This window comes from Alligator mississippiensis, chromosome 11 (assembly GCF_030867095.1).
Source record: "Alligator mississippiensis isolate rAllMis1 chromosome 11, rAllMis1, whole genome shotgun sequence".
Lineage (NCBI taxonomy): Eukaryota > Metazoa > Chordata > Crocodylia > Alligatoridae > Alligator > Alligator mississippiensis.
Genome location: NC_081834.1, coordinates 18,552,818 through 18,576,104, shown reverse-complemented (window position 1 = coordinate 18,576,104; position 23,287 = coordinate 18,552,818). Strand labels below are relative to the sequence as shown.

The following is a 23,287-nucleotide window of genomic DNA, read 5'->3' as shown; positions in this document are numbered from 1 at the left end:
TTCTGTTCTCTCAAATGGTAAACTCCATAGCTGAATTTCAGTGCAGCAAATAAACCCAAATAAGCTTCTCCTCTCCCAAAACTTAATGCAAAAAGTCATGCTGAAACATGCATGTGTATAAACTCCTCCCTCTATTGCAGATATTAGAGCCTGAATACATTGGTTTTAATGATATACTATTTTTGATATTTCAGATAGAAACAGCAGTGTGTGTGTGCGTGCGCGTCTGTGATATCTATATCAGTATTGATAGATATATTACATACACATAGATGGATATAGATATATATGGGAAACAAGACATGACTACCCATAACCAGTACCTAAAACCAATGTCCATGCCAACATTTTAATTTAAATACATATTTTCCCCTATATTGGATTTTCATTTATGTCGCACTGACTCCGTAATGTTTCTGCAGTTGGTTGCTTTAAGTTCTTTGGAACCTAATTGTGCGTTCTGTGTTCACCTCATATTCCTACTGAAGACAAAATGGGAGTTCTCATGGGGAAATCTTGCAGGATTGGGCCCTTTTTGATTCTGGTAAGCTTTTCAATCGTGAAATCACAGGTAGGAAGCAGCAGCAATAAGCAGCAGCAATAAGCTATGTCGTATAATAACAGAAAAGCTCTGGAAGATTAGAATACCAGTATGATTCCGTATGTGGGTGTGTTCCTCATGTCTGGGTAAATAAAATTTGATATTCTGTCATACTATTGTTATATAATATTAAGTTGTCCATATAAGTGATATTTTCCCTACATTTATTTGTCTGTGACAAGTTGAGATATTAACTTGAACTGGAATTTCTTTGCCTCCAAAGTGGAGAGCAGAAAGCTATTTTTAATGTTAAAAAACATCTTGGAAAAAAAGACTGTAAAATGACAATGTGAAATTGTTTCTCAGTTCTGCAACTTTCAAACCAAACCTGTTTAGTTCACAGGGAAAAAGCCTGACTCTAGATGTCAGCACTGAAAACTAAGGTTGGATCCCTGCAAATTAAGTTATGCTCCTTTTGCCTTTTCTATCAGCATGGGTAATCGAGGGGTAAGAGGAGCTTAAAGGATGATTTTGTTGATGCATAAGGCAGAATAGACTGCAGTTCCCTCTGACATAGCTGTGGTGGCTCTGAAGTGCTAACCACAATAACAATTTGCTGGTTAGTAGAGCCAGGAATTATAGCACCTTCTTCCTCAACAGAGTCACTTTTCTTTTGCTACTTGGTGTGTGTTAACCAGTAGCACTTAAAATTTAATAAACTGAAGGTGGAAGAAGGATGAGGACAAGATGTTTCTAAAACCAACACTCAGGTATTTGAAATGAGCATGTTAAGCCATATTCTGTCATTGCTGTGAGAGATCCTAAAGGTCTGTATGACCCTTGAAACAGCATTATTGTCTGACCTTAAAATGTCTCAGATCAAGTAAATGAGGGACATAATCTCATAGGAGAAGCTTATGCTGCCATTACCCATGCTTGAACCAGTTCTGAAGGTGAGAATGGGAGGACTCCCTTCTTAGCTTTTAAGCCCAATATTAACTAGAAATAAATATAACAATATAGGTACTAGGGCGAGACTAAAAAGCCATGTGTGGCCCTTGGCTTTGCACCTTTATAACCTGTATTTTTATCTCATTACCTGTATCTCTTCTAAGCATGCACAATCTTATGTTATCACATGCCCAAATACACTGAGAGCTTTTGACTGAATGGGTGCTTTGCTGTTGCATTCTATATTCATCACTTGCACATACATTCTGTTTTTAATTATGGCGAATTGGCAGCTCTGCTATAGTGAAGGTTGAGAGTCACCTACTGTTTAAAGGATGGCAGTTTTAAGTGCTCTAATATTCATGTGCTGGCTTGGACTGCATATACATTTGCTGTCTAAGGAATAAGGGTGCATTATTTGGAATTATTGCAGGGACTTGTTCCTGTCACCCCCCCACAAATCCAGCTGATTCTACAGAATCACCCAGTTTTGTTTTCCCCCATCTACTTGGCTCTCACCTTCCCCAAACTGCTGTTACTCTCAGGATTTATCTTGAACAGGGCATGTCATCCACTGCCTCCTTGGGGAAGAAATGCTGAAAAGAGTTGTTGAGGCTAAAGTTTGGAATTCTGGGTTGCTGCAAGTTAAAAAGGACGTGCCTAAGGAGGTGCAAGGCATATGTGCAGTAAGACTGGGGCTCTTAGCAGCTAGAGGGCTTGGAGTATGAGGACTGAGAGAATGCAGGGAGGGGTTTTGCCCTTTCTAGCTATTACCCTGACAGCTGTGCTCTGGGGCCAGCACACCCCTAGAAAAAACACCCTTAGTAGTATAAGGGATTTTCCAAACACTGGGGCTGTTTGAAACCCCAGTTCATTGATTACTAAAGCTTTGACAAAGACCCAAGTCTCTAAAACAGTAGCTCATTCCATTATTCACTAAGGATTAGAGAAATTCTACCCCCCCCCCCAAAAAAAAGAAAAAAACCCAAAAACCTAACCGAAACCCCAAACTCCTTTGTTTTCTGGAAGCTTGGAAACCCTCACAGAGTAGAAGCATAAGATGAAGACATTTGAGCACCTTCCCTTTCAATGCTGTGTTTGGAAAGGGAAGTGAAGACATCTGGGTCCACTCTTTCCTCCCTCACCATTCCTTCCTATGACTGCTTCATCAAGCCAAGAGAGGCAACTCCAGGTCTCCCACTGTCTTCACTCATCCCATATTGAAGAAAAGTGTCCAGAACTCTCCATGCATCTTCTTGGAGGAGCTGGGGATCTTCCTTGCCCTTGTGCTGTGGCTGCTTCTGGGGCAAAAATGGAGAGTCAGAGCAGTGCGCGATAGGGTGCAAAGGAAAAAAGGGAGTCAGAGCTATGCAGGGGATTGTGGAAGGAGGCTCCTGAGCTCTCCATAACTCATCTCTATCCACCTTCCAAATGTGCTCCTGTAGTGATGAGACCCAGATGGGGCACTGGGAATGAGCACAAGGTGGAGTGCTGAGAAGAGGCATACTGACTGCTTGGCAGTCATAAATTTTAGAGATTTGGGGAGAGTAGTTCGAACAGGTAGGCTTGGTGTGTGGCACAGCATGCAACACTAAGATCATAGTTGAGAACTGATAAAAGGCATGCCTGGAGCATGCACTGAGCACATGGTATTGAGATCGGGATGAAGAGCTGAAAACCGTGCCATAGATTTGTAAGTGCTGAAACTTGGGGAAAAGAGATAATGAGAAGGCTCATGAAGATGAAAGGAGCAGTGCATAGCATTTCTCTAAACCCGGTATTATCTGAGACATAAAATACTTACCCTGAGGAGCATGGGCCTGGTATGTTTCAGCAGAGAAGCACAGGGATTAATGATAGTGTTAACTAATGGCATACATGATGGGGCTCTCCAGGGCTTAGTGAGAGGTTCAGAAAGGCAATGTCCTGGAAGAAACTTTAAAAACAAGGGGGAAAATATGGGGCCTGAGACAGTTTGGAGCAGGTAAGATGGAGAGATGGTCAGGGAAATGAGCACAGTGGAGAGAATTTGGGGACGTTGAAGTGCAGTTGTGGGAAACATGAGGAAGCTGGAGCAGAAAAGGGGAAGGTACCGGGAAGAATAGGTCAGGTATCCAGGTTGTAGCCATATTGGTCTAGAGGCAAAAGTAATCGGGACTTGTGATAGAGGTGATATATTTTAATAGATCGACTAGATTTTTGCAAAAAAAACTTCTTTAATTGCAAGCTTTTGGGCACAAACACCCTTCATCAGGCATAGGAGAAAAGATTGTAAAAGTTCTCCTGGGTAGAAATGAAAGTTCATCTTTCATAGGAGAGTTGGAGATGTGAAGAATAGGGCATGTGAGGGCATTAGAGCTGTCGGGCTCTTTCACTCTGTCCTCCTTTGCTGCCCTCTTTTGTCAACCCTTGAAAACATGTTCCATGATGACTCCATTTTGGTCCCTGCACCCTTCACAGTTCCTCAAACTGTGGGTCCTTGACTGATGCCCACCCCTCCATAGGCAGGAAGGGTGTGTTGGAAAAGCAAGATGGAGGGAGGGGGGAGAATGGTGACCCAGTAGCAATTAAAATGCCTCCTTTGCCTGGTTTCATCATTGCTAAAGAGCTGTTAGCAGTAAAGGAACTAACTTGGGCTGCGGCTTATACAAATGCTGAAAAGTTATTTTAAAAGAAGTTAACTTCTCGAGAACTTCATTAATGCAGAGATAAGGTTGCTTATTAGTTCACCGTGCTTTTCAGACCACTGAATTCATCAGGAGATTTTGCAGTTAATGCTGGAACCCGAGCCTGTGGAATCTAATATGAACAATTGTCTCCTATGGATCCAAATGGCTACTGCCAGCTGCAAGGAGCAGAATTAAGGTTTCATTGTGGCAGCAACATATCCTGTAGCTTTTAATTTCCTAGTTGTCGCAGGTCTCAGCATAAGACCTCAATATGCTGGAAGTGTTCAAGATGCCATTGAAGAATTGTAACTCAGTCATCATTAATGAAATGTTGGGGCAGTTCAGTTTCCTTTGCCTATACTGTATATTATTGATGATGTATAATTCTTATATTGTGGGTGTCTGCTCTGCTGGTACTTTCTTCGCTTCATTAGACAGCAGCTTTTTGAGTGTTGGTAATGTGCTCTAAAACTGTCTTAGCATTTGTAGTGTCACAATTCACACATTGGTACTAGATTAGTTGCACATCTGTGATCTTGAGAAAATTCTGGCAAATCTGCATCAGTGAAGTAGCGCTTCTTTTTTTTGTAGTTACTTGATAGAATGCTTTAACATAGCCAAGTGCTTGACATTTTTTTTATGTTACAAAACAGTTTCAGCATCTATGTTTACTGTAACTTTTTAGCATACTTGAATGCATTTCTTCTCCCTCTGAATGCCTTCGCTGCCTGCTTTACATACCTCTTCCTCACCAGCAGACATGCATACGGGCATGCAATTCTTAAAGAAAAAATTACCTGGCAGCCTTGGAAAAGAATGGAAACATGACAGAAAGGCTGCAGTTACCACCCCAAGACAAATGTGATGGACTTAAGTTCAGAGTTAATGTGAAGGAATCCAAACACTTGCAGTTCACAAAGGTACCTAAGCCATCTCACCCTGTTTGGTAGCCCCGTGATAATTATGATCACTGCGTGTTGATGTTTGTGGTTCAAGATGAGAGTGCTCTGCGCATGTCTGCACGAGATGCTAACTGTGCAATAGCCTAATAAGACTGTGAAGTGGCGTCACAGCACTAATGTTGCCAGTACACTAGTGTGCAGTATTATTAGGCTACTGCACAGTAGTGTCATCAAAAAGGTGTTCACTAGGACTATGGTGCAGTAACTCTGGTTACTACGCATTTACTACTTGGTTATACAAGTACTAAACTAAATGCGCAGTAACCACTGGCAGACAAGGTTCTTTGGGTACACTTGATCTTTTATTAGACCCACGCAGACGGTTGGAAAAATTCTTCTTTGCAAGCTTTCAGGTATAAATACCCTTCATCAGGCTGAGGAAGCATATGCAGTTGGTGTAACCCAGTAGCTGCCAACCTTTTTAAGTAGATCACCTTTGGCATTTAAAAGCAACCCAAGATCTACCATGTGCCACTTTCCCCCTGCTCAGCAGGTAAGTCTGTGGAGCAGGAAGAGGGGACAGATTGAGAAAGAATTATTTGGGGGCATGCCTCCCCAGCAGGTAAGTCTGAGCTGGCTGGGGCCCTACTCAAGTCACCCCTGCTCCTGCCTCTGTGGCAGTGTCCAGTGGTGACGTGTAGGGGGTACATGGGGTGCACGTGCACCCCTAACAGGCAGCACTCCCCGCTTAGGTGAGGGGCAGGTGGGAGCGCGGGTGGCCCTCTGTGCGTGCCAGCTGGGGCGTGGGAGCAACGGATGAAGCACCGGGGCCACATCTGGGAGCGCTGTGGCCACGAGCTTGGTGGTGGTGGCTCCAGTCACCCGTGGCACTGTCCGTCACTGCGCGGCCCCGATGTAGCCCCTGCCCGTTCCCCACGGACTGACCCCACCCCCGCCTCCCATCGACTCCAAGAGGCTCCGAGATTTACCGATGGCTCGAGACCCGCTGGTTGGTGACCACCGCGGTGATGACGCGCACACGCAGAGCGCTCCCCTGTCCCCCGGGGCGGGGCGGGGCGGGGCGGGCGGGGGAGGGAGCGGGCCGCCGCCGCCGCCGCCGCCGCCGCCGCCGCCCGGGCTCTCGGCTCTGCGCTGCCGGCGCTTGTCGGTGCGGCGGGTTTGAAGTTCCCGCCCCCGCGCGGCACCGCCCCCGCCGCCGCCCATTGGCCCGCGCCGCCTCATTTGCATTGACGCCAGTAGAGGCTGGAGGTCAGCGCCGGCGGGGGCTGCGATTGGCTCCGGCGCGCCGCTGTCAAACGCCGGGGCAGAGGAGCAGAGCGGAGCCGAGCGGAGCCGAGCGACCGGGGGCGCCGGGCGGGCGGGCGGCGGGTTGGGCCGGGCCGGGCCGGGCCGGGCCGGGGGACGCGGCGGCACTCCCCCGCCTCTCGCCATTTCCGCGCCCCGGGGCGGGGGACCCGCGCGGGCCCCGTGGAGGCCCTTTGATGCCGGCCTCCGGGGCGCCCCGCTGCGCCCTGCCGCGGGGGCCGCGCTGAGCGCGGCATGCGGCGCCCGCTGCTCGGGGCCCTGCGGAGGAGGAGCGGGGCATGACTCGGCCGTGAGGGAGGGCCGGGGGCCCCCGGCCGCGCGCGGGGCGCTGCAGCATGAGGCCGGGGCGCCGCTGAGCCGGGCTCCTTCCTGCGCGCGTGTCCCGGGCCGGGGGATGACAGCGCCCGCGGGGCGGCGGGGCGGCGCTTCCACCCGGTAGCGGGCGCGGGGACGCGAGGAGCCGGAGCCGGAGCCGGAGCCGGGAGCAGCCCCCGGCGGCCGCGCGCCAAGCATGGGCTGCGCCCCGAGCATCCACATCTCCGACAGCCGCGTGGTGTACCGCAGCAGCAAGGAGTCGGAGGAGTCGCACTCGCCCCAGCAGACCAACGCCAGCATGGCTCAGCAGCAGCAGCATCCGCCGGGCAACCCCGTGCCGGGATTATTCATCAAGTCCTCCAACCCCGCCGCCTACAAGGCGAGGACTAATTCCGCTCGGAAGGAGCGCAGGGACAACAGCCAGAGCCTGGAGGCGGAGACGCAGAGCGGCAGAGCCAGTGTTAAGGTAAAAGCCCGGCCGACACCCGGCGCGGAAAGGCTCCGTGGCCGGAGCGGCAGGGGGGCCGGCACGGGCACGGGGCAGCCCGCACTGCAGCTCTGTTGCTGCTCGGGCTGTTTCCCCGGGTGGCAGCACCCTTCCTCCGCGTGCCCTGGCGCTGGAAGGAGAGGAACAGATTTGGTGGCGGGGACAGCTTGTTGACTGCGCTGGCTTCTGGCTGCTGGAGATAAGGTCGAGGGGGGTGTGCCTGTGCGCACGGACATGGAGCACCCGAGCTTTGTGTCCTAGGGAGACGCATCCTCAAACACGAGGCGTGTGATTAAAGGCGAAGGGAGAGTTAGGAGAGCTGAAGAAATGCCTTTCTATTTACTTTCTATTCCTTGGTCTCCCCGATTGGGGCCTATCTTTGGTCGGTTCCTACTATTGCAGCCTTTGTTGCCTCACCTTTTCTGTTTGTTTGGGGTTTTTTTTTGGGAGGGCACTCTGCAATTTGGAGGGGAAAAAGAGACCCCCCTTCTAATTGAAAAATCAAGTGATGAATGCACCCGAGATATTATATAACATGGCTGAGTCGCTCCGGGTTCCCGTGCTACGGGCTGAGACGCACGCTTGTCCATGTAAGCTATAGGTATGAAAGATAGGAAGGAGCTAAAAGAATGGCAAAGCGTTTTGCAGGCCTGCTGTAATAATCAGTTTTCTTGTGCATTTAACGTTTGTATCAAGAATGCTGCTTAGTTACAGATTTGAGCAAATTCTTCTGCAGGAAGAGTGACTTTCTTAAATAATTTTCTTCATAGAGATGAAAAAAAAATGTAGGTAACAAGAAGAAACTGTGCAGGTTGAAACGGGATTTAACCGTATCTAAAAGGGTTCATAAAAGCAATTCCACATCAAATTACTATTTTTTTGTGTTATAAATACTGCATAAGGAACTGATCTATAAACCTACATACATGTAGCAAGACACACCGATAAAATCATGGTAACCGCAACAAGGAATTGTAGGGTATTTGTTTTTGTCCATACCCTGAGATTTGTTTGGGAAGCTTTTTTCCCTCTTTCAGTTGTGAAGAACGTTTGAAGAAGCATCTTGCAACATTTTAAACAAGATCACAACTTTCACCTTTGAAATGTCTTCAGAGTGTTTGCTCTTTTTTGGCTTTTTCAAATAAAACCTGTTTTCAGAAAGACTTATTTTTGTGACATTTTCAATTTGATTTCAAGATGCTTGTGAATATGTTGCCCATTTTTGGGGGGGCAAGGACATGAGAAGTAACTGGGCTGGACATCATACAGTTCATTGTTGTTCACATGTGTACTGCACTTTATCCATAGTTTTGTTTTTTTCACTAAATGTCATATTTCATAGGTCTAGTAACACTGCTTCAGAATGATTGTTTTTGCTAAATATGAGTGGGATTTTTGTTGTATTGATTTAATACAGAATCTAACTCCCATCTTTGCAGTTTTCTTTTTCAAAATCCTGCAGTATCCTTCAGATACATAACACAGCATAGTTTTTATTCTGTGCTTTTTTATGTATGTTGTGATCATGTTTATTTTGCTTGCTGTATTAGCATACAACCATATTGTCACTGAAATTATGCTGGATATGAAAGCTAACTAAGCAATTACTGTGTCACCTACTTTTCACCATACAGTCAGGTTACCTTAGAAAAGAAACTGAGCACAGAATTGCAAAGAAGGTGCCTGCCAGTCCTGTTACTAGTGAAGTCAGTGGGAGTCTTGGAGCAGGATTGGATGCAAGGTTATACAAACACACAGTTTTGAAGGTGACAGGAGCTTGGCCTAAGAGAATTGTGGGAAGGAGCGTGATGCCACCAACCGAGCCTCTGCAAAGTGCTGAGTATGTCCTTTAAAGTGTTTGGACACCGTCAAATACATTGAGCCTGGAGCACATGATGTTAGCACTTCTCAAGGCTGGTCCAGGTACTGTCATCAGAATTTGTGTGGATAGCAGTTACCTACTTGAGGTGCATCTTTTCTCCGTGTCAGGATGATATTTATTCACTAGGCCAAATTATGCATGTACAAATTGAAGTCCAGAAGGTCATATGTTGAAGATCAACAACATTTGATCTATTGCGTGTATCGTCTATTTTCATTCTAACTAACATTTGCAGTTACCCTTTTCTTTTATGCAGTTTGCGCAGTATACCTTTTTACATAATATTGATGATCCAGTTAGAGGAAGTATATGTTAGTTATAAGATGTGCAGTTTCTAGTAAAAAGGAACTACACAGAAGAACAGCAAAATCCTAGCTGTAACATTGGACTATATCTCTTGTTAGCTGGCACTGAGATTTATTCTCGTTATTCTGTGTTGTGTAATGGCAGAGTCACTTTCTGAGTGTTTAATGTTCTGTATATATTTCATAGCTCCCATCATCCATGAAGCATATTACCTGAAAATATTAACTTTTCGTCCCTAAAAAGGAACAGAAAATCTAACTTTGTCCAAGGTAAGGTAGCCGAATAGCTTGTGCACATGCATGCACAGCAATATCTATATCTGGTGGACATAATTATAGTGATATCTATTCAATAAGAAGAGGAGCCATGCAGTAAATTGAATTTGCTGGCCTTACCTGCCCTCTCCCCATTACTCATTATTTTTGTGTTATGTTAACATTCCAAATCTCCAAACAGCTTGAAATAAGTGTTGCATTTAAACAATGAATAGACCACAAGAATGTTTCCTTTCCTCCCCCATATGGAGAATCTTCAGTCCAAAATTGCACTTGTCAGAAGTGCAGGATGAGCGATACTTAACTCTGGAACAGTGACAGGTTTAAGGTCTGGTTATCACATGACCCATCCAGGCAAGCAAATAGAGGTTTATACTGTGTTTTTGGAAAGGAGAGCTATCCACAGAGAGAGCACTTACTTGTAATCTCCAAAGGCTCCTACACAGGGGATTTTCAGGTTGTGAAAGTTGTTTGTAGAGGACAGTTATGTCCATGTTTTCTTTCTTCCCCTCAGAAGTGTGTAGCTGGACTTACAGGCATAAGGTACCCACCTTTATGGAGATACTCTAAATCATTGATACTATGTTTTCTCATTTATAAAAATGGAGCAAAATGTAGTGAAGACTGATGTGGTGTAAAAGGTTTATTGGCACTTTTTTTTTTTTTTTTTTTTTTACAATGACTTGCATAACATGTTTGAGGCTTTACCGCTTGTGAGCAAAGTGGCATCCCAGCAGCCTGGCATTATTCAATCCTTTTTCTGCCCCACACTGCATGCATTATCTTTGTATTTTGTGCTGTAGTTCATTTACTTGTGTAATATTTTCTTTTCCCTTACTCTGTGCATATGCACCCAAACATGAATATATTTTTGGTGAAGTGGGGAGGCAGGCAGTAAATCAAAGGTTCTTTTATTTTATATTAGACATAAGCCTAAGTCTGCAGGGCCACATTGTAAATGACCATTTGTTTTACCTGCTGATTTACCTGCCTTTGAACTCCAAGGCATTAAGACCATATACATTGACATCACCATATAGAGTCTAATTTTTACATATAACTGCCCATGATTTAAGCCACCAAACTCCTCTGTTCCTTTTTCTGCTTGTTCTGATAATTCCATCCCCTTGGAACACAGGATGAGCTATCTCTCCCTTTGAAACTCCCACATGTACTGTCCCAACTCCCACTGAGGCCATCCAAGCCTCTCCTGATTCCTCCCTGCTCCCACCGAAGCCAATTCTCAGTCATTTCCCTAACAACCCTCCCCACCACCACTTCCCTCCCACTTCCACTGACGTCAGCCCTCCTGCACAAAGATCCTTGCTCCTACTGAGAGGATCCTTCCCACGCTGAGACACTTTAACCTTTCTCACTCCCTGTGGCTGCCAGACTCCCAGGTTGACTTTTGATGCCTTCCTTGTAAAGGATGGACCCTGTTTTACCAGAGAACTGTGGACTTATTTTGAATAGACTGTAAAGTAAACTTAAAAGAAAAAATAACAAAAAAGCACTTCATGTGACAAAGCATGCTTTGTTTTAGTATTTGTGGTTGGAATACAGCTGAATAATTCCTTTATCTTGTTTATAGTAGATGGCGGAAAAACACCAGTACAAAAAACAGTCTTTAGGCCTCTCATCAGGTATAAATTGCTTCACTGGCCGCGTCCAAACAAGCGCAGCAGTGCGGTATGCGGTGCTGCAGACACATCTGTGGCACCATATACTGCACATTCTGTTTTTCTCCACGCTGCAAGGGAGCAGCACGGAGGGGTTTTTTTGATCCTTGGATATCCAGGGGGCACAAAAACCCACAGGGAAAAAAAAATGGAGTGGCGCACATGGCAGCAGCATGCACTGCCCAAAGCCAGAGCCTGGCTGGCTGGAGCCACACTTTGCTGCTCGCCAGACTCCATGCAGCAGGATTGCTGCTGCTGCAGTCCCGGAAGGCCCGGAGGACCCCCGCCTCCCATACCCCTTGCCATACACTAGAGCGCATGTGGCACAGGCGTTCCCTGGGGACAACCAGCAGCAGCACAAGGTGGGCCGCTGCTGTTGTCCCCAGGGAACCAAATGTCCATGCATGTCTGGATGTGGCCACTGAGAGCAGAGCATAAGCATGTGATTTTTGATTACTCCACCTACCCCCAAATGCTTGCACAGGTCTTAGCCCTGCTTCTGCTGAATGAATAGGAGTTTTGCCATTGATATGAATAGGAGCAGGATCATTCTTGTTTCCCTTACTGATAAATCTAGTTAAATTTCATTGTAATGTCTTCTTTGTGTAAAGCGAGTAGAGTTTGGCTGTGAATGTTTGTTGTGGATAAAGTTAATAACTACTTCCTAATGTGTTTTGGTTTTTTTTTTTAATTTACATCTTGCTAATAGATATGAGACAACCTCTCTTCTCTGTCCTCTAATCTATGCCACATGCTTCATCCTCCCTGACTTAAGCTTCCTGTGTGTAAATTACTTGACAGTTTTAGGCCTTCCAACAGGTTTTTGAGCCCTTCCCCTCCTGACATCTGATGTAGTTTGAAGTAGGAAATGTTAAAAATGAGCCTTTCCTTAGTCTCCATCATCTGTCTTAACACTGTGCCCTTTTTAAATAACTGTATTTATCAGAGGATGTGTAAAGATATTTTGATGGATCTACAGTAAAGAACTTTCTGGTGATAAAATGTGTTTGTTTTTTTTTTAAACAAAAATATAAAGCTCACTGATAACTTAATAATATGCCTCCTAATTTGTTTTGCCCTGTGCTCTTTGTCGTGTGAAATTAAAGAATCCAAGGCACTGATCTCCTTAGTATATAAGGTAGGAAGAGTTCAGGTTTTTAAGGTTTGGAGTGATAAGCACAAATAGTTAATAATGATCACTGTGGTGAAACAGTCCCACCAGGTGTAAAGACTTACCCCTGGATCATGTTCAAAGACAACATTGCTGCACTTTCAAAATTAGAACTGGCTTGCTAACTACCACCGTTGTCTATTATGGTGCCCTATATCCATCCAGTAAACAGATTTGCAAACTACAGAGGGAGATAAAAAAAAGTTTTTATTGCAGTTCAAAAGAGTGTGCATCAAATGTAATTTCTCATTTAATTCCCAAGGTGAATTTTTATATGAATTATGTCTAATGTTTTATTGGTCAAATTTGTGTATTAATTTTAGTGGAACTTCAACAAGGATTCATTTGACTCTGTGACATTCGGTATGTACTTGTCAATCTGCAGTGTTAAATAATTAGATATAATGATTTAAGCACAGTTTTAAACTGGCAACAGGGGGCAGGATGCATTTGAAAAACACCTGAAATGTGTATATATAATATATATACACACTAACACACACACACACACACACACACACACACACACACACACACACACACGCACGAAGAATAAAGTTTTGATCTTTTTTTTTCAAAGACTCCCAATAAAGTTGTTTTCAAATCCCATAGACCTTCACTGGAAACTAGGTATGTAACACCCTGGGCCTCTTAAAAGGTCTCAGCCCAAACACATAATAATTTATGTTGATACACATACTACAAAATTAATAGTGAACTCTCTAACTTGTGCATTCTTCCAGATCATCCCATTTTATTGTGGGCCGGTCTAAATCAGACTCCCAGTCCCAGTTTTCCTTTTCTTTGTAAAATCTGTAAATATGTCACTCTGCATTATGCAAAAGCTTAGTGTTTTATAAACCAGGGGTTGCAGCTTTCACTTGGTAAGATTTTGTTTCTGGAGAGAGGAAAAGTCTCTGAAAGTTTACACATTGTTATATTAATTACTGTCCTTTTTGAGTGTGGCTGACGTTAAATTATTTTTTTCTTTTCAATAAAGTTTTAACATTGACAATCTTAACATGAGGAAAAACAACCTAATAAACCTATAAACAGACATATAACAATGTGATGAATAGCTCTTACAAAGTAAGATAGCTGCAGCATGTTGTTTAAGGAGTATAAAATTTAAAGGCAATGTTTAAGATGTTGCTAATTACACAGACCCTCATCCAGCACCCAGAGGACGTGGACAACAAGGGGTGTGTGAGAGGAACCAAATGCTGGGTTGGGTCAGAGGGAATAGTATTCTCTTTTTGTTACTTCATTACATCTATGCTATTTTTATTCTATTAGTCCTTGCATTTCAGAGATGTTCATGGCATCTTAACCACTTAGCTCCCTGGACTTGTCCCCACCAAAGGCAGTAAGAGGTTTGAAACTGGCTTTAAGAAGAACAGGATATGGCCTGTTCAATTTAATATGCCATGTGGCTGTTAGATCCTGTATTTAGATTTTAGTTTAGTTTAACTTTATCTGCAAATGATTTTTTTTTCTCTTGGTTGGATTTGTGCTCTTTTTACGTGTGGGGTTTTCTTCAATGGAGGAAGGCAGTGCTGGGGAGGAACAGTTGTCTCATTTTGTCCTTAAAAAATACCAGGAAAGTCATGTTTGGTTTTCTCTCATTTTTTGAAGAAACTCCTAGGTATGATGGAACATATATTGTGTCCTTTCACATCTTCGATGGTAATCTAGATGGTACTGAATCTCTAAGAAGTACTTCCTGTCTGCGAAATGTTAGTCATTTAAGTTAAATGAAAAGCACACTGACTAAAATCTCTTCCTCATTTAGTTATGTGACTTTCATGTTGCCGAGGCTTCCTTTTGGTGGTTCTTCAGTCATCACATGGTATTTGTCATAGGGCAGGCAGCATCTGGACCATGTTGGTATGTTTGTGTGTCTACCAAGTCTTTTTTTGCACATCATATGGAAACAGAAAGGTCCCAAGGCCTTATTTTGTTCTTCGTAGCTCACGTGTATTGCTGCAGAGTTGGGTAGTTTGAGGCGGTAGCTGTGTTGTGAGCTACAGTGCATGCTCACCTCATTCTTGCTTCAGTGGGTGGCTAGTGCCTCCCCGTGCTGCCCCAAGGTGGGACAGAAGAAACCTGAGGGGACTGGGCCACTTTTGAGATGAAATGTCTCCTCCCTTCAGATTCTGTCACCCTAGCTGGAAAACGGTGAACACCAGCGTTTTTGGAGATCTAGGAAGCTGACCTCAAGTCTGCCCACCCGCTTCTTTTCCCTCATGTACATATGCATGAGGGGAAACCTTGACCCCTAAAAATTAGGGTGACATATTTTTGCTGGCTTGAAAACAATTTTCCTGTTGTTCACATGTGCAGTATTCCTGTGTGAATTGCATAGCTAATGAATTTCAAGTAAGGTATGCTTGTTTTTCATCTGTAAATTAATATATTTATTGATACACAATCATAATCAGTTAAACAGCTCTGGTTTAAGGAGTTTGGGTGATTTGTCTGTTTCTTAAGTATTTATGATGGGAATTCACTATTAGCACAGCTGACATAATTACCACTGTCCTTCTATAGTTCTGTGAACAACTGTAAGTTACACGTTTGGAATAACAAATATTTTTTTTCTTTGTAAATTAAACATTTTACACAGGGATACTGAGAGGCTTCTGATATGCACAGCTTTATTAAAGAAAAAAGGTAACCTTGAAATCACTTCATTGTTTGCTGGATTCCCCAGTTTCCTAAGTAAATCCATACAAAGAAAACACAGAATCACTGGGCAAATATAAAAGAATGACAACCTCTACTTCCCATTGTTTTTAACTTTGAGTTAGCACTGACCTTTAACTCCCTACTGGGATGCAGTGGAAACTTTCTGAGGCCCCATTTTACTTGCCACTAGAAGACAATGTATTTTTAAAGTTACATATTTGCCATAGCTTTCTATCTTTAACTTTGAGACTCTATCATGCTTAATAAAACTCCTTCAGAAAAATAAACTTAAAAAGGTTGGAAACATAAAAATTGTGGTTTATAAGGAGCTGATTTGGAAAAACTATTTTTATGTTTTAGGTTCTTTTTTTTTTTTTTTTTTTTTTTTTAAAGGACCTCAATATGTCTTTCAGATGATAATTCCCTGTATTAAGGCAGGTAGACAAGCTGCATAACCAAGCACGTTTCTTACTCATGCTGGATACTAGAAACTCCTTTTTTTCTCAGACTTCTGGCTGTTTTAGCACAGTATTTCTAAAAGAATGGCTTTAGTTCCAAATTTCTATTTGGATAGTAAGCTTATGTGTTGCCATCTGCAGCCCACCTTATAAGCTTTGAGTTTGTATGCACATGTGATTCTTTCTAGATAACATTTAGCCTTGTATGTAGTTTCCCTTTAGAATATTTTTGGACTTTTTTCAGAGTTCATGTTAGAAATTCCATGAATGGCTGAGGACAACCACATGTGATACTTTGGCAACTTGAAGTAGAAACAATTTCTTCTTTTCAGTACTATAGTTTAACTGACTCAGAAGTGAAGTTCTCCATGAACCTCACAAAAATAATTTCATGATAAATGAACATAGTTCTTAGAATAAATATCAGGGCCCTATTCTGCACTCATGGAAGTTCTGCCTTTTACTTCAGGGATAGTTGTTGGGATCCTGGATTCTGTATATTTGGCTTTGTAAAGAAAAACAAATGATTACGTTAAATATACTAAAAGGTTTTGTTTCTGGGCCCAAGTCTGTCCACATGTCCAATCTTATTGTCTGTCACTTCAGTCAGTGGATTCTACTGGTGAAACTGAGTGCAGGACATTGACTGCTGTGTTTACCTTTCAGTGTTGCTGAAAATATTTACCTATAGTGTACAAAGTTTTAAAATAAAAATAGTGGCAATAATATTTGTGTTAAGACCCAAGTTTTGTCTATTTCTAGAAATACATCAGTGAAAATTCATTGAGCAAAATCCTGTGGGACTTGATTGTGTCTAAGTTGTCTTCCCTTGTCTTTTTGAATAGCATCTCTCTGGATTCACACTCATGGAACCGAGAGCCAAGACCTAATGTTGGATCTTGGATTGATTGAACAGGATCTTTTATGATTAAGTAATCTATTAATGCAGTTACTAAATGTTTTACTTGCATGTGTGAGATTATAATTAATGAAGAATTTGAAGGTAACATCTGTTAGCAATGTTACAAGAGGGCCAATGGAGGAACAGGTACTTTCTCTCTAATATCATGTGCTTGTCCATACAGTGGATACATTATGAATGTATAACTTGTTGTGACTTCAGATCACAATATAAATTGAATAATTGTGTTGACCCTGTATAGTAAATGGTCTTTCAAAGAGAGAGCCTTTAGTTTCTAATAGTTGAGTAGAATTTTATTTATGAATATTCATGCCATCATAATTCTCCAATTCTACTTGTTATCATTTGTAAAACAAAATGTTTGCCTGATATTTAGTGATCATATAATACAATACCATGTTGTAAATATGTAATGAGTCAGTGAGGTCTAGTTGTAGGGCACTGGGCTGAAGTCAAGAGAACTGCATTGGCTTCATAGTTTTGCCACTGACTGCTGTATGACCCTTAAATTACAGAATACTTTCACCTACAGGCTTAATGTTAACTGACCTAGTATAAGATAAGTGCTTTAATCTGTTTAGGAACTCAGGGTCCATGTCCTCCAGTATCTCCCACAGTAGCTTTTGACATGCCTCAGTTACTCTTCCAATGACTGTAGATAGATCATACCCATTCAATTCTTCTTTTTCATGCTTTTGGCTTAAAATGTACTTTTATTAGCAAAGTTCCATCTCTTCCAAGATACATTGTCGATGTTGAATAGACAAATTTAGTGAAAAATTAAAACAATGCTGGGTGCAGCTTTTAAAATGAGGAAATATTTAATAGTCATTATTTTGGTGCTTGATCTAATATTATTTGCAAACACAGTGGCAATGGCCAAGAATAAACAGTTTTTGCCAGAAAGGGAAAAACCTGGAACCTTAACAACTGCTTTACATTTTGAAAGGGATCTTTATGACCAAAGGGGCTTGATGGTCTTTTTCTATGTAAAAAACAATACACTATACCATGTTGCAAGCTTAAACCCAAACAGCTGTCTGAGTACAAGACACCAGGAAAATGCTGTAGAATAAAGTAAGGGTATGGGCCTAATCCTGCTCCTGAGTAATTCAGAAATCCTATTGGCTTCACTGGTCCAGAATCAGTGAGTGACTGTACACGGAGGAAGAGGAAGCCTCAGAAACTCAGCTCCTGCTGTATGCTTCTGTTGACTTTGCTTGTAACTTTAAATTTAATTCATGAAGGGGGGGAGGGGGGGACTGTTTCCTTGTAATCTTCTTTTCCCTATGGAAATGATTTGCTTTCTGCAGAATTTCAGATTAAGGGCGGCCCTTATTATCTAGTCACTCTAGTTTTGTTATCATGATTCTTCACCCTCCAGCTGTACGAGAAATGATGATTCTTATTCCTTGCCATTTAATACAGTGAAACTGATGCTTTTAACTAAAGCAGTCAGGTCAGATTCAGTGCTAGGCTTGTAAATCGCAGCCCCCCAAATGTAAGCTTAATGCCACATTTCCCCCCTGAGGATTAATGTAACTAACCTTTGGCCTCTCTCAAAGAATGGAACTTTGTATTTTGGGCTGGCTGTTCACTTTGTAGCAGTTATTTTAATTTTCCTAAATATTGTGGCTTGTTATAGCTTTTTTTAAATGAACATGTTTACTAATGAATCTGAAAGGATTAACTAACTTGGAACTGAGCTTTTTTTTCCTAGGCTAAAAATTAGCATGTTGCAGCGTTCTCAGCATTCTGCCTCTGGCATTGGCACTGACCAGTGAGGACCGGTTTCTTGGGGAAAAGAATGGATTTTATTTATATGGGCCTCATTAATAATAAATACATAAATAACACAGGAAGAAATGGCTGAGTATTAAGACAGCATCACATTCTCAGTGCTGAAGAATTTCCCAAGGTATTGTTGGCATGACCAGAACTCTCTTCTGTTGTAAAGCTGCTAGAACTGTCTCGCACCTTGGTTGGGTGGGAGAGGAAGGGCAGTGACTGCTCCAACAGGCAGACTTCAGCTAAAATGCATTCTTTTACCAGCAAATGAAAAAACAAAAGATTTTTCAAACAGGTTTTTGCATTTTTTTTATGGTTCATCAGGCTTAATAGTCACCTCTTACCACATGCTTTTTATTGAGGATGTTAAATCTGCTGTCATTATCAAATTATTACCTTTATTTGAAAAAGTGATTTAAAAATATGTATATATTTCCTATTGCTGAGTAAAAACAAAAAGTTACAGATTCCCACATCTTCTCTCTCATCCTGCTGAGAGGAAGAAGCATGCCTAATGGTTAGAATTAGGTGGTGGAGGCTTCAGTGCTAATCTTGGATTTGCCACTGACTCAGTCTGTGACTTTGGGAAAAATTTTCGAAGTTCCTCAGAGACAGTTTTTCAGGCACTCATGATTAAGGCCAGATTTTTCAAAGAGCTCAGCGCATAGCAGTTCCCACTGTGACACTTATGACTGGATTATCAAAAGTATTTGGTGCACGGTGTGCATTAAAAATACAACCTCTGGTTTCAGGGACTGAATGGGAGAGGAGTGTTTTTGAGGTTGGGCCCTAATTTGTGGCCCTTTGGAAAAGCTGAATTTGGCACCAGTGGTATAGACCAGGGATTGTCAACCAGGGGTCTGTGTACTCCCGGGGGTACTTGGGAAGGCCCTAGGGGGCACATGTGGGCAGGCGGGGATGGAGCATCGTCATCTGCCACCCCGCACTGCTGCCTTCTAGGGGCACGGCCAGGAGGAGCGGGTGGTGAGGGCAGTGACACCCCTCTGCAGGCTGCATAGGTGCCAGCAGGCCAGCTGGATGCAAGGGGGTGGGGTGGAGCTTGTGGTGGGTGGTTTGACCCTTCTTTTGGTGCACACAGACCCAAGCCTTACCTGCACCTGTCACCACTGAATTGTTCCACTGAGTTCAGTCCTCTTTGCATAGCAGAATGACAGTAGTTTCAATAACAAAACTCTGCATGTTTATGGAAGAATGATCTTTAAAATATTTGTCATAAAATGTTGAGGAACATGCTCAAATTTTCCTTGATCAGTGGGGTAGGGGGGATGCTTTATCTCAATCAGGTTTGTTTGTTTGTTTGAAAAATGTATGTATTTAACAATAAGGTCCCCTGCTTTCATGTGTCTTTTACACAGTTGAACAGCTGTCATGTCTGCTTAGGCTGTTGTCCCTTTAAAAATTTCTCAGGTGATTGGTCAGAGAAATACACATAAGCAATCACTTGTTAAGGCCTTCTGCAACCAGTGCCATTCACATCAATACAAATGGCCTCAAAAGTTACACTCTACCTATGAAATCTAGTCATAAAGGCTAGGGACAGACATTCAAAAAGCCTGAGTCTGAATTGATTAAATCTTTGCAGGTTAGTCTAACCTGCATAGATTGAACCAATTTGCAAGTGAATAGACATTCAATTCTGATTCCGGAAATTCAGGCATATGCCTGCAGTTGCTCAGGCTAGAAGCCGGGGGAGTGTTCGAGCAAGCCCTCCCTTCTGTTCCGCAGCAGCCGCAACACTGGAGGGAAGCTGATCTGGGGTGTGTGGCCAGCCCCAGGCTGATAAGTATGATTGGAGAGGGGTTTAACCCCCCACCCAGGCCTGCAGGGACTCCAACTGGGGTGTGCCTGGAGGGGGAAGCAGCCCTTGCCAGACTTGTCCTTAAGTGGGGTGGGGCATGACCAGACGCTGCCCAGCAGCGCCTCAGGCAAAGTGGGGATTAAACATAGAGCCACAGCTGGCTGAGAAGCGCCCTGCCCCTGCGGCCCAGCCTGGGCTGGCCCCTCTGGGACCTTCCTAGCTGGCTGCGGCTCCAGGACAAACTGGCCTGGCCTGGGGAACTGGGAGCAGTCTGGGCGCACAACTCACCTGGCCTCAGCGCAAGATACAGGCAGCTGGGAAGGGCCCTGCCTCGCCAGCCCAGCCTGGGCTGGCCACTCTGTGGCCACTCTCAGCAGCACCTACAGGCCAGCTCAGCTCAGCCCCCAGCCCAGGGAGGATAAACCCCCTCCCTGCCCCCTTAGGCTTACGGGGGCCATGCCAGGCCAGCATCTGGTCACTCCCCTGCCCCTAATCTGGCTAGAGAACAGAGGGGTGGGGCCAGCCCTGCTCTCTGGAGCAGACAGCACAGCCCAACCCAGGGTTGAAAAACATGCTGGTATGCTGGGGGACTCTGGTTTAACTTAAACCAGGAAGGTGTCTGGGACAGAAGTTCCATAAACTGGTTTGAGCCAAATCAGTTAAGTCTCATGCTGCATTCAACCAGGTTTATCTTAAACCAGTTTTGGCCATTTTGAAACTCGTTTATGTGCACTGATGTTCTGTTACAGGTTTAAACCAGTTTCTGATCACTTAAACTGTTTTATGTGTAACTTCTGCCCCTGCCTTCTGGGAGCACAGCAGCCTCCCTGCTGCAGAGATTCAGCCCATGTGTTTGTTCCTCTCCTCCCACCTCCCCTAATAAATTCTTAAATACATTTTTTTGAAAATACAGTAGCAGCATGTGCATATGTTAGCAATTCATTTGGCTGTTTAAAATTGCCTCATGTTACTTTGCAAGGGTTACAAGGCCAGGGTGGTTCAGTATCATTATTCCCAGCGTACTCAGAGGCGAAAGAGCAGAGGCAGCCCAGTTAAGCACTGTGCTTCTGCTGTGGCTGGCTGCTGCAAGAACACCAAGGACCTGTAGCAGCTTGGATTAAGTTGGCTTTTTCTTTCCCTTCCCTCCCCCACCCCCAAATTGCAGGGAGGATGAGATTTGTCCACACTACAGTTTCTAACCCCAATTCATTGATTACCATAGTTTACATTGGTTACTGCAAATACTCATGTCCCAGAACAAACATTTACAGAGTGAACATACAAATCATACAAATATGCTTGCCAATTACTTCAAATTAGCTAGCAATTGACTTAAAAATCCCTCCATATAGTGGAAGGGCTTGTTAAAGACCTTCCTGGTGGAGGGAGCTGAGGGAGGTAGAGTGGTGGCAGTTCTGGGGATGAGGTGATATTATTTCTGTTCTGTCTGAAACTGATTTAAAGAGCATGTTCCCCTTGATACCCCTGAAGTGGTTTGCCTGCATCTATCCTGCATGTGCATGATACCTCTAAGCACTTTGACTTGGCTGTGTTATTTATGACTTCCCTCTTCACTGACAATCAGAGAGGCCATTTGGCACAGATTTTGAAGGCCCACAGGAGATTTCCCTGAGCTTGCTCCCCAGTCTCTCCTCAAATCAGTTTTCTCATTCCACAGGTCAAGCTATTTCATGAAGCCTTTCATGTTGCTGGCCATTTCCCAAAGCATATACTACTTAACTAATGATAGAGAGAAGTATAAAACTTTCAGACTCGTTGGATGCTTTGTCTATTGGTGCAATCTTTCACCTATTGGATGCTTCATTTCTGAGTACATAAAAATATACAACACTATGTGGCAGCCAGCAGAGCTCTGCATGGAAATGTAGTTGAGCATATTCGGAGCCTGTTTTTTCACATAAAATTGTTAAACAATGGTTGCTAACTAAGCTTGGCTTAATTAAGTTGACAATTTGAACAGATGATTTGAACAGTTCATTAGCTGTGGACTCCGGCTTCACATCTAATGAGCCTGCTGACAGGAAGGTGCAACTTCCAGCTCATGCTTCCTGAAACCAGGATTAATGATTTTCATTTGCTGCAGTCCTCTAGCTGCTTAAACCAGGTGTGTTCATCATTGGTCTCAAAAATATCTTGCTCTCAGGCTCAGTGAGAATATCTTTGATTTTGGAAATTGAATGGAACAGTCCAGCTTTGAAGAACTGTGCACATGTGACTTTACAGCAGGGGTGGGCAAAATACTGCCCATGGGCCAGATCTGGCCTGCCAGGCCATTCTATCCAACCCATAGGACCCCTAAAAAATTTAGAAAATATTAATCTGCTCCTGGCTGTCTGTCAAAGGTGACAGGATTGTGGGGCAGTAGGACCCAGGGGGAGCCGGCAGCAGGAGGCAGCACCCCCACCCCCTGCTATTTGCTTCCTGCTCTGGCCCTGCTCCAGCACCACATGGCTCCTGGCTGCATGGCCAGACTAGGGAGCACGGTGCTGTGCATGGTGTACGCATGTTGGGGGGGAAGAGAGAGAGAGAGAACATGAACATAGGCAGGAGGCAGAGTAGAGTGTGTGTGTGTGTGTGTGTGTGTGTGTGTGTGTGTGTTCGGGTGAGTCCCACATGCACACCCCACCATACACATGCACCCACACACCCCCCCCTCGCACTGCCATACATGCAGACACCCACACCCCTTCACACACTGCAGCCACCTCTCCCCCCACACATTCCCTCACAAACCCCATACCCACCCACACTCCACACACTCACCCCCATGCTCCCTCACCCTATATACTGACCCCCCACACTATACAAGCATAAGACTTCATTTTAAGTTGTCGTGCAATCACCTCTATGTACACTACACAAACACATGTAAACCAGGGCAAAAAGATTTTTTGAAATCAAATTAATCAATGTTTTAGCTATTCAGTCTTTAGAATCTAATTTGGTATTTTTCTGGTTCCAAGATGGCAAAACCCCTTGCTGAAAGGAGTACTTCTGAGGGGCAAGGGGAGGGACTTCTGGTGGCAAAGGTCAAGGGTTAGGCGGTGGGACTTCTGGTCCCAAGATTGCGACTTGGGGGGGGGGGGA

General features: G+C 43.9%; 1 protein-coding gene across 2 annotated transcripts in view; it reads left to right on the top strand.

Moving 5' to 3' along the window:
• Positions 1-23,287, top strand: part of PDE8A (phosphodiesterase 8A) — a 241,989-nt gene that overhangs the window by 36,254 nt on the left and 182,448 nt on the right. The window contains exon 1 of one of the 2 annotated variants that reach the window (XM_006259360.4): positions 6,498-7,170. The exons of the other annotated variant lie outside the window; for it this stretch is intronic. Coding sequence (XP_006259422.2) covers positions 6,901-7,170 — 270 coding nt within the window. The 5' untranslated portion in view covers positions 6,498-6,900. Of the gene's footprint in view, positions 1-6,497; positions 7,171-23,287 lie in introns of those variants that run through there. 2 annotated transcript variants of the gene reach the window in all.